General features: G+C 39.9%; 2 protein-coding genes across 2 annotated transcripts in view; one reads left to right on the top strand and one right to left on the bottom strand.

Moving 5' to 3' along the window:
* The window catches only part of LOC308384236 (uncharacterized protein), a 352,712-nt gene that overhangs the window by 45,879 nt on the left and 294,343 nt on the right, over positions 1-12,490 (bottom strand). The gene's annotated exons all lie outside the window — the stretch shown is intronic.
* On the top strand, positions 2,166-11,605 carry LOC308384841 (CMP-N-acetylneuraminate-beta-galactosamide-alpha-2,3-sialyltransferase 1-like; the record flags this gene model as incomplete). The annotated part of the gene is made up of 6 exons (XM_080863473.1): positions 2,166-2,417; positions 2,681-2,877; positions 5,658-5,819; positions 6,039-6,084; positions 6,209-6,328; positions 11,425-11,605. 6 exons carry the CDS (start codon positions 2,166-2,168, stop codon positions 11,590-11,592), a joined length of 945 nt encoding a protein of 314 aa, XP_080719599.1. The 3' UTR covers positions 11,593-11,605.

Below are 12,490 nucleotides of genomic sequence, written 5' to 3'. Positions count from 1 at the left end.
ACATCAAACCAATTTGACCCTAAACAAGAAAGGTGTTCCTGCTCGTCTCTAAGCTTTGCTCCACATCCACACATACAGGTAGAATACAGTAGGTAGAGTAGTTTTTGAGTGAAAAACTTTGCATGGTCACAAGAATTTTGAGGTTATCAAGATTTCTGTGGTGTTTCTGCACCACGTTGCATTTAAAAATTATTATTCCTAATCTTCCTCAGTTTGTAATGTGTCTAGTTCAATGCAGAGGGTTTCTTATAAGATTTTTTCCTTCCCACTGTTACCAAGTGCTTGCTCATATGAGGCTGTCTGAATCTGGAGGTTTTCTCTCCATTAATGTAGCATACCATCTTTGGTACCTTCTTAATAATATAGTATCATCTTGTACTATGAAAAATTAAAAAACAAACAAATCCTCCCCTCTGGTTTGTGTATAGAGGTTGAATGGCATTCTAAAACATTTCAAAAAGCATCAATTTTTATACAAGAGATGACTGGTATGAATGACTCCAATTAGAATTGGTAAAGGAGTAGATCACATCAGCTTCAGCACAGGTGAACTACTGCAAACAATAATAAAATAATAAATATAATTATAATAACAGTCATTCATCATTTTCAAAAATGAAACTGAATGAAACTCATTTTCCCATCTAGCATTAAATTATATATAATATTAAGAAATATAATAATAATAATGAATACAAATAAAATCATGTGATATTCTGCTTCTTCTTCTCATTATTTATGGTACTACATTCATAAGCTCATATCAAAAATAATCTGACATGGATACATGGTTTCCTTCCATGTATGGTTTTCATGGGTTAAACAGATCATAAATAAACCCTCCCAGGTAATACTACACTGGCTGTTGCACAGTTAACAGACAGGTTTTTCCTCTTTTCTCAATTCTGAGAACAACCCAAACAATTCAGCTTTCCTAGAACCAAAAATAAACCCCACTATTTGAATAGTAGCTCACCAATTCAAATCTTTCACAGGCTCTCTGCCTGCTTTCTACCTCCTTTACTTTTGAAGGTAAGAGAAAATATATTACATTTAACACTATTAATTACTCATGACAAGCTTTATAGAACCTCTTAAAAAAACTTATTCAGATGTTGTTAAATATATAAATTTAAAAAACATGTTAGCATTATAGTGTGACTGAATTGTGTCTTTCTGTTTGATTCTTTAGCAGGTTAATAGGATCATTTAGTTTTTAGGAGGTAGAGCAGGTCATCTGCTAAGTGGAATGTTGGTGGTTTGATAGATCAGAAGAGAACACTATAAGAACCAATCTAATTATCAAATATTTTCAAAGCTGTCATGGTCCTGGGTCGGTGACCCAGCGCCTTGAGTTTGTGATTATTATTTTCTAGTTATTCTGATTTGTATTGGTTGTTGGGGTTTGGTTGTCGTGTTTATTTTCCCTACCTGTGTCTCCCTCTGTGCTCTGTACGGGTCCCCGAGTTTTGTGTTGTAAAACAGTCTGGGTGTTTCCTGTTTTACTTTATAGGTCTGTCTCGTTATGCCCATTAGTTCCAGCTGTGTCCCCTCCTGTGTACCATTTCCTGATTACCTGGTGTGTGTATTTATAGTTGGTGTCTGACTGTGCTTCTCGTCGCGTCATCTGTGTTTCTCTGTGAACTTCCCGCGTAGTCTGCATTATTCCATGTTTCTTCGTGTCTCTCTGCTCCTCGCTTCATGTCCTCCATTTTGTATTAGTTTTCCCAGTTTAGGTTTATGTTCGGTTCTGCCCACACCTTGGTTTTGTGCACTGTAAATAAAACCCACTTGCACCTCCGCCATTGTCTGCTATTGGATCCTCCTTTCTCACCCTCCACACGACTGCCGCCCCAGCCGTGACAAAAGCGTCTTTCTATGTTATATTAAATAAACATTGTCCAAGATGTTTTCCTTTCTACTGGGTGTCATGTTATGCTATTTAAGTAGAAAGGCAATGTCTTTTAAATGAGTTAACACATATAAACCCCTCACATATAGCACTGATTATGCAATGCCGTCCCCAGATTATGTCACCAAGGTTGCTTTTGAAACGGTGGATAGTGTTTTGTTGTAGGCTTCTTTGTAACATTGTCTACATTCTTAGATTTACTCACCTGAATGTTTCTCCACTCACTAAATCCACAGATTGTTCTTCATTAAAGATGAATTACAGACAGAAAAAATCCGGGGTTCTTATTTCCCTACTCCTGTGCATCGCAGTGATGCCTATGTTTTTCAGTCCTTCATGGAATTTATCTGTTTACTCCTTTGGGCCCTGGAAGTCGAGCTTTTGTTCCTGTCTCAAATGTATAAGAGATGGTGATCCTTGGTTTAGGGAACAGATTGATGCATCTCCTGAACCCTTTTTGCCAAGAAAACACAGCATCTCAGAGAATGATTTCCTCTGGTGGAAGGTAAATTAAATGATCACTAAACAAAACAAATGTTGATTAACTTTGCATTTCATTATATTTTTCCAACTGTTGGAGCCACTGAAACATATACTTGGAACGTGTGAGATATCCATCTATATATATATATATATATATATATATATATATATATATATATATATATATATATATATATATATATTCAATGTTGACAAAAAAAGTGTAAAACTTGCTGGTTACCAGTTCCATTAACTTTATTAACTTTCCTCTCTTATGTCTGTCAGAAAATAAAGCAGGAAAAATACGACTTCGCTTTCTTCAATGCAACAGTAGACAAGGTGTTTGAGATGCTACCGATCATTTCAGAAGATGTAGAACCCAGGCCTGATCGCTGCAGGATTTGTGCTGTAGTGGGGAATTCTGGTAATTTGAATGGATCACGTTATGGACCTCTGATTGATTTGCATGATTTCGTAATAAGGTAAAATAGAATACAATCAAACATTCACTTTTACTTAGAGTTGACTATTATGTTGTTTAGGGGTGCAACGATACACAAAATTCACGGTTCGGTTCGATACTTTGGTGACACGGTTCGATATTTTTTCGATACAAAAAAATGTTCATGCTTTTTTAATTTGTCATTTATTAAAATTATAAATATATATTTTAACTCAAAAGTACAGTTTTTAAATTTAATGTTGCTGAAACAACAAAGTAATAAAAACATAAATCTATCTGATCGAGAAATCACTCATCTTTGGAAAAGAGAGTTTATTACAGAGAAATGGCTCTTTCCAAAATAAAAGCTATACTATACGCTTCTTCTGGGGTATATTATCAGCAGCATAAGGAGAATCATGTGCTCATAAGGAGAATCATGTGCTAACGGCTGTCTAAATGACTCGGGTAAAGTTTGTAGCATGCGTGCTTGTTGTTTTTGTCTGATTCCACTTGTCTTTGCACTAGGATGATGTTGGCGTAAATGTGCAGTCATATTCATTGTGTTCCCACTAGTGCTGTCAGCGTTAATCTGAAATCACATTAACGCCACAACAAGGCAAATCTCCGTTAACGAGCTACCGCGGATCGCCCCGTGCGTGGGGCTGGACGGCGTCAACACGTTAACGAGCATGGTTCCCACCCATGTAATTGAGCATTGCGTGGCACATCCGACATACCGTTTTACTTTTGTCCATGACGCGCTTACCTTCAGGGTCATACTTCACATGAAGACCAAAATAGTTCCAAAGGCCAGATCTGAATGAGGGTGGGGGAGGTTTAATTTGCCATGTTGCAATGAGCTTAGCTTCTGTCTTGCTAGCTTGCGCTGCGCTAAGTGGATCTGCGCTCGACAGTGCAGCCTAGGCGGAGTAGTCAAACGCAGATCCACTTCTTTGGCTCTCGGAGGAGGCGGACGCACTTTTTCTCCTCTCCCCTATCTTCCCTGCTAGTTCTTATGTCCTTGTCTAGTCTCGTGTCTTTTTGCATTACTTTCCCTGGAACACTCTCTCACAGTCTGTGTCTAAAACCTAAAAGATAATTATGGATTTGATCAACTGGTGTCTGAATGCTATTGACACCCTTTAACGAGAAGTCTGGGCTCGGGAGAACCTGAGTTCCCGGGAGGGACTTTCCCTGCCGGATACACGATGGACGGGTGGCAGAGGATTGTGTGCCTGGCGGGACTGTCGATCGAGGACGCTGAAGATATCTACCTGTTCGGAACCATGATAACAGGGTTCTTGCTGATCGGAGCTGGCTTGGCCCTGGCTTATCGGAGAATTAAGAGAGCGGAACCGGCTGTTCAAACCCCCACAAGGCTGCCCGCTGGGATTGGAACGACAGGTGCAACTTCTCAGAAAGGACTCACTGAAGGCAGCATGGTTACCCCTGAGCAAGGTACCGTCCCTACACACTGCTCCCCGGGCGCCTGCTTAGTGGGCTGCCCACTGCTTCACTGAGTGAATGGGTCAAATGCAGAGAAAAACAAGTAATTTCCCCATGGGGATCAATAAAGTATCCATTATTATTATTATTATTATTATTATTAAGAGCTTGGAGGCGCTTACGACTGCAGTGAATGCTCAGAATAACACCTCTGAGCGTATGTATGTTGGATTACATCAGGAAAGAATCAACTCAGAACAACATCTCTGGGCGGAAGCTGGATTACATCTCGGATCAGTTGGCTGCGGTCGTGAGGTCTCAGAATCTGCTATGTGAGCAAAAGAGCGAACAGAATCGATGGCTAATAACATCATGGAGAAACTCGCAGCTATTAACTCATTCACTGCCATTGACGTCTATAGCCGTCAATGGCAGTGAATGAGTCAATGGGTTTAACTCATTCACTGCCAATGGCTGGCAGTGAATGAGTTAACGGGAGATTGAGAGACCAGTGTCGGAGTGTTAAAAACAGCTTGAAATTCTCATGAGTTGTTTGCAAAAGAAAAATCACCATCATAATGCGGCTACCCCTTCGGCGCCAGCTGTGGGCTCAAGGCTGGAGCTGAACAAAAACTCCCTGATAACGACTGTGTTGAGTCTTTTCCTTCCCATTCCCTACAAGGCCACCTGGGTTGGCTGGAAGACTGTTTACTTAGCCTGGCGGGGCGAAGGACACTGTCTCAGCTGAACTATGGACACACACACACATACATATACTGATACTGGTAAGCACTCACTGACGCATTACTCTCCCTATCCAACGCCACCTCCAACCCTTACCTCCCCCATGATGTGGACATCGGGTCAGCTGGAGGCGCAGTCGAAGATTGCAGCGGTCCCAGATCAGATGTACACACTGGAACACTTTACCATGTTGCTTGTCTGTGTTTATTGTGTTATGGTGTGTTGATACCTGTGCATTCCTGTATTATCCTTTTGTGTTACACATTTCGATGTTTTTTTCCTCGCTACCTGGCCTGACCTGTCTCCCCAATGTGATGTTTGTATTGTATGTACGGTCGGCAAGGTCTGTCATCTTGGTTGTTGGCAAAAGGCCTGCAACTGACAAATAAAGGCTATCTCATTTCATCTCATCCCCTGAGCTCTCAACACAGACTGCATCGTCAGAATAAAAGTTGATAAAATAAATTAAAAATTTTGTATTGTTCGATACATATGCGTACCAAACCGAAAGAACTGTATCGAACGGTTCAATATCGATACGAGTATCGTTGCACCCCTAATGTTGTTGTATTGACTCTATTCACAAAATATGATTTAACTGCATGATGTTAAATATGTATAATTTAGAATGAACTATGGGCCGACCAGAGGCTTTGAAGTGGATGTTGGTACCAAAACAACTCATCGTGTCATGTATCCAGAGACTGCTAGCTTATTGGACCACACCACTCACCTTGTGTTTTTTCCATTCAAGATGGAGGATTTTTTGTGGCTCCTTGAGAACGTTGGGTAGTTCAAACATTGCTGTTACCTTTTTATGTTTTTGTATTTAGAATATATATTTAGTACACTTGAATATTTAGGGTTGTGAAAAGCTTAACAAATTCATTATTGTGTGCATTTATCATTTCAATCGGAATCTAGCGTTAAATGATTCTAATCACATAATTGCTAATTAATTCCTTTTCTAGCATATATGCCATTAACGTAAAAGCATATTTCCAACAGAGAAAATGGTGATTTAAACAAACAGAGCCTAGCCAACAAGAATTTGGTGAGTACATTATTCTATATTTTAACAAAAATGACAAACTGTATATTCATATATCAAATATAATTTAGTTAAAAGATTATATTGTGCATTATTCGCAGAATAAATGACCATGTTTAATTACCAGGTGATGATCCTCAATCCGGCTTTCATGAAACACATTCATCAAGTTTGGTTACTAAAGAAGGGTGCTTATCCATCTACTGGCTTCATGGCTTTGGCTTTGAGCTTGATGATTTGTGATGAGGTAGGATAACATTCCAAAAGTCAAAGAAACACCAGTGAAGCAATAAGGACTGCTGTGCAATAAGTACATATGCCATAACTGCCAACTATGCTAAAACCCCCCCCCCAGAGAATTGTAATTTTATTTTTGTCCATTACATCTTTGATTGCATTATTTTGGATCTACACTAACAAAAAAGGCCATGTTGGATTTACTTAATTCAATAGTGGACATTGGTTGCACGCAATTGTTTTGCTTTCGCAGAAACTTAAACAACTGAGTTAAATCAACACAACTTTTTCATATTCAATAAACCTGTGCATTTTGTGTTCATAAAATGCGATTGAAACATGTTTAGATGAAGTAAGTTGAGTTCTTAGAATATTTGAATCCTTCACAATTTTGTCATTTTATTTCAACACTATTCAAAACCTTTTACCCCAATACAACTTGGTCACTTAAATACTACATGTTGTCTTCATATTACATAATGTCTAGAGTCTGGTTACCATAAAAAGTGAATGGCTCTACAACAACTACGATCCTCCTATCTTTATCCTGGTTGCAGGGGGGCTGGAAAATAACCCTGAAGTGATAGGTTACAAGACAGGGTACACCCTGGACTGCTCATCTGTCTATCACATAGAGACAAACAACCATTTGCATTTACATTCACGGGTAATTTAGAATCACCAATTAACCTAACTCTAATAACTGCATGACTTCTAACTGTGGGAGGAAACCAGAATACCCAAAGAGAAACAACTGCAAACTAGCCAGATTGTGGATTTGAACCCAGGACCTTCTTACTGTGAAGCAACAGCACTAACTATCATGCCACCAATCCAGGAAATCTATGATTTCAAGCTTTGATGCAGAATTCTTTTGTTTTTGTCCTTGACAGGTTAAACCACTATAAATAGCAATAGCATGTACGGGATGTGTGCTATTGTTGTTTAATCAAAATTTACAAAGACCAAAGAGTAAGAATGATAATGTGCTGTTTACCTCTTTCTCCTGTTTGAAATTAAACAAAGTATACTGTGATGCTGACTTTCCCAACACATGTATAGTAAATCCTTATAGCAGTGGTTCCCAAAATTTTTTGCTAGGCCCCCCTTTGTTTTAGAAGATCATCACAGTGTTGCCAACTTAGTAGTGATGTGTCGGTGGCGAACGAAACGGCTCTTAGAGAATATTTGAAGTGAACGACGCAAGCTGGCTCCTCATTGGGAGCCGTGGTTTTTTCTTTTCTTTCTCTCACCCTCTCTCTCGCACTTTTTTTCCGCTTCACTCCACACGCAAGCCTTGTGCTTTGCGCTGGGAAGAGGGGGGCGGTAGTTACACTCGCAGTAGCACAGGAACAGAGCGGGAGGGGGAGAGAGAGAAAGAGAGCCAGGGACAACAACGTCACATTAGAAAGGTATAGTGATTATCCACAACTATTTTCAGTTGTGGACGATAAAGGATTCAGAAAGTTTATTCATGTAGGTCCATATGACGGAGAATGTGCATTTTCTTTTTGTTTTCATATTTTTTCATATTTATATTTAATTGTGTTGTGGTTTTTTTCAGTGTTTTGTCTTGTTCCACTTTAAATTTGTTTAAAAGGAAAAGCTGAAAATTTAAATGGTTAAAAGTTGAAATGTAGTTTTTTTTGTATTATATGATTTATTTATTACATTTTATGTGGATTGAATAAATAAAAGTATATTTACGGTGGCTCGTAGAGACAAAGCACATACAAACTCCAAAATACGTACAAACTCCAAAACACATACAAACTCCAAAACACGTACAAAGCACAATAGAAGTGCTCCAGGATGCTAGGGGCAGTGTTGAGCTTTTGTTACCTAGTGGCAAGTCAGGAAGTACCAATGACTGGATTTGGTGTGTGGTAGTAACAGGTAAATGAACATTTTCTAAAATTATTTGAATATATATGAGTGCTTGTGTATAAATACACAAACAATACACATATGCTTTCAATTGTGTAATTTAAGTGATCTAGGTAGCTCTGTTTTGGAAGTTCAGTTAACGCTAGAAATGTGTTTTGGAGTTTGTACGTGTCTTGGAGTTTGTACGTGCTTTTTGGAGTTTGTATGTGATTTGTCTCTAGGAGCCACCATATAAATTTATATACAAGCATATATAAATAAAACCACAGTTTTGTTTTTACATTAGTAATTCCTTTTGTGCATAATTTTATATTGCTGTTAATAATTAATTAAAGCAACAAAACAACCTGAAGATCCGGTTGCGAGCCGAAAGAGCCAGCTCTTTTTAGTGAGTCAAGCCGAAAGAGCCGGTTCTCTAAAAAGAGACGGAAATCCCATCACTACAACTTAGTGACTTGGTCGCTAAATTTAGCTACTTTTCAAATCCCCTTAGTGACTTTTTCCCCCTAAAAAAGCGACTAGCGACAAATCTGGCAACTTTTTCTGGTGTCACTGGAGTCTTGTGACGATGTCATTTAGCAACTTCTAGCGACTTTTAGGACAGCCAAAAGCGATTTTCCTTACTTGTTGGCAACACTGCAAATACACCCTCCAACCACACACGCCCACTGCGGTTTATTCTACACCACACATTCCTATAAATACATTGTCTCTCTGTGCAAAATGCGGTTAAGGAGGATCTCGGCGCTTCCCCAGCTGAGCTAGTGTTTGGTCAGCCCCTCCGCGTGCCTGGAGAATTCTTGCCTGAAAATCCTCCTCCCTGCTTCGATCCATCGGTGCTATCTCTCAACCCGCTTTTGTACTCGCTTCGGGTTCCTGGTCCGGTGCACCATTGCGTGCCTGACACTTTTGTTCCAAAGACTTTAGAGACTGCTAAGTTTGTTTTTGTCAGGCACGATGCCCACAGGACACCGCTGCGGCCGCTGTATGACGGCCCATTCAGGGTTATCGAACCGGGCCAGAAACATTTTGTTTTGGATTTTGGGGGTCGAAGGGAGACTGTGTGTGTTGACAGACTTAAACCTGCACATGTTCTTCCGGACAGTAATGTAGTGCCAGCCCAGGCCCCTCGCCGTGGCTGCCCTCCTTCGATGGGGTTGACAGACTCTGATTTTCCCCCCAGAACTACCCCCGGACCACCGGCGTTTGAGCCTCCTCCTGCCTTTCCTGCTCGCCTTCACCAGCCTCGTTCATGGGATGGACCTTCCTCTGCCTGTTCTCTCCCTCCCAGGTTCAGTCGTTCGGGTTTGCTTAGGCCCAGGGTCCTGGACTGAATAGAGACCTGACTGTGTGTTCAGGGCGGGGTATGTGTAGCGGACCACCAGGTGGCTCCACTCACACCCAAGTTGAAGGGAAGTGCTGAGGTGGAGATTTTGGCGCTTACTATATGTGAAGTTCTGAGAGTCAGTTAATAAAGTTGGAGTGAGACACTGAGACCTCCCCTGTTGTTATTACATACCTCCACAGCATTACCATTCAGTTTGAGGGTTACAACAGAAAATGTTATATTTATTATTCTCACGTGGTATCGGACGGGATTATTTTAACAAGCGAAGGACATTTTACCTGATTTTTTTTTTATCCTCCTGTAACTTCACTGTATAAAAAGCTAAAACCTTCAAAGTTTCAGGAGTGGTTATGAGAAGTCTTTGTGAACTAAAAATCAAGAATGTGGCTCAGATTGGTGAGGTGTGGGTAGGGGGTTATTGCCTTTGGAACGGGAGTCGCTAGTTTTATTCCCAGTAATGGTCCTGGCTAGACCCCACATGCTAAAAAAACAAAACAAAAACCAAGCTGTAAAATGGCGCAGCTACGTCTGCAGCTTGTCCGCACCTCGGACACAAACATTTCACTACATGTTGTACTCTGTACTCTGTATGTGACAAATAAAGGTTGTTGTTATTGGCATCCTGGTGTGCCAGAAGGCAGCCAATGATTCTTTTTTGACAGTGTTAATCACTCTGTGCAACCTTCCTGTTCTCAATTGTAGCCCTCAATGGAGAGCATGCTCTCCTACTGTTAGGCCTTCTTTACCAGGGTATTGGTGTATTGGGTCCAGGTGAGATCAGCAGAGATGTGGGTGCCCAGAAACCTGAGGTTGGGGACAGATTCCAGCCGTTCTGTGTTTTTAATCAGAGGGGTGAGGACCTCTCTGTGCCTTGTGAGTTCTTTTCCTTTAACCCTTTAAAACCCGTTGGAGTGGGCGCGCTCCATTTTGCATAACTATTTCTAAATCGCTGTAGAACTGGAACCACGTAAGCTAGCGCAATAACTTTTTTTGCATATGAAACCGGAGGAGTTGTACTTACATCTTATGCCATCAGCTTGCCCTAGGTCACGGTTTCCTTCCACATATAGCTTTGCAAAAATTGCATAAAAAGCATTTGCAGCAACAAAAACGTAATATTCCAGAAACACACTTTGCCGATCCGATTAGCTGTTCAAAACACTTCCTACGTTGGAATAGACCTCAGCGCGAACTATCGCAGGAAAAAGATTTTCAATTCTTTTGTAGTTTATTTCATTTTTTGGCAATTTATGTAGTTACTATGGACTTAATGCATACATATTATTAATATTTGGGCTATAACGGTTGTACTGATGTATAGGAACTTGAAATGGCACTACAGAATGTAAAACTATAAAGATAAGCTCTGGTGGACTTGGTTCTATGGTAGGTCTTAAAGGATTAAGGACGTTCATCTTCAGATGATTTGCTGAACACCAGTGGGACAAGTTCTCTATCTCCTCCCTGTATGCGGTCTCATCTCCAACACACATGAGCCCAACCAAAGTGGTGTCATCGGCATGCTTGATGATGACGTTGTTTGGATGGGTTGGTGTACAATCATAACTGTACAGCAGGGGCTGAAAATGCAGCCCTGGGGGGAATGGTCAAGTCGGACTGACTGAGGCTGGTTTGTGAGGATGTCAGACATTCTCACCACCAAACTGCAGGTGATCCAGTTTGTTGGTGAGATTCCAACTGAGCAAAAAGGTATTGAGCTCTGCGAGTCTGAGGCTGCCGTCGGGGGTTGGGGGCCTCTGTTCTTTGTAGTTAGTTCAGTTAGCTCTTGTGACAAAGCTGAAATTATATGACATATTGAAATTTAACTTTCATTATTTATTTCTTATGTATTAACTTTTTTTTTTGTCCAGGTCAGCGTCTTTGGGTTTGGAGCAGACAGCAATGGAAACTGGGGCCATTACTTTGAAAAAATCAAAGAGCAAAATTTTGGAACTGGATATCATCCAGGAACATATGAATATAATCTTATTCAGCAGCTACACAAAATACAGAAAATCACATTGTATAAAGGACATTAATTTTTTTCCTTTGTTTCCCCTTCCTCTTTTTTAAATCCAATGTTTACAGTACAGCTTAATTCATTGTTAACATAATTTATTTTGTACTTCAGTGTTTTTATCTTTAGAGGAGTCATCAGATTTCTTTTTATAAAATTGATTCTCATGGTGTGTTTTTATATATTCAAAGACAAGGTCTTCAGGTTTACTAGTGCTTCTAAATCATAGATGTTAATGTGAGTGTGAAAAGTTGTCTGTCCTAAGACTAGGGTGTACCTTCTTCCAGTGACAGTGGAAATAGCATTGAGCTTCCTCTCCTCTACACCCAACTACATAAGAGCTGAAGACGATGGATAGATGGATAAGTGTTTCTTTTGAGTAGGCATCAAGATTATGATAGTTAGCTAAAAGTAAACTGAAAACTACTAGTTGTAATAAGAAAATATTCTTAAATTCTCTATTGCCCTTCCACACTTTTTAAGCAGCCTAGTGTTGATCCACTAATTATTCTTTAAATCAGACTTAATCCGCTTTTAATTACAAAGAATGTATTTCATTTTTGCACATACAAACTGTGTGGTAATCATTATTAGGATGTTGAAAAGGTGGTGCAGAAAGCTGGTCAGAAGAAAAAAACAAAAATAAACAGCTGATGATGGACAGATGCAACAATATCGATTGTTACTACCTTGTGCAATAAAGAGTATGTAAGTTGTATCACAAGACACAATAAGACAGCTGATTATTTTGTTTCACTAACTCTTCCCGGAAATACATTTTGTATAGGGTATAGGAGCTGTGGCTGTTTGTCTGTGCCCACCTTTAAATTTTAAATACATATAGACATTGAGGGTTCTTGGGAGGGGCTATGCTGACACCGGCTGTTGTCTGGGAGTTGGTCGTTGGCACCCACTGCTCT

Source organism: Rhamphochromis sp. 'chilingali' (assembly GCF_963969265.1).
Source record: "Rhamphochromis sp. 'chilingali' genome assembly, chromosome: 17".
Taxonomy (NCBI): Eukaryota; Metazoa; Chordata; class Actinopteri; order Cichliformes; family Cichlidae; genus Rhamphochromis; species Rhamphochromis sp. 'chilingali'.
Note: the sequence above shows the minus strand (reverse complement) of the source record. Positions and strands in the feature narration are given on the sequence as shown.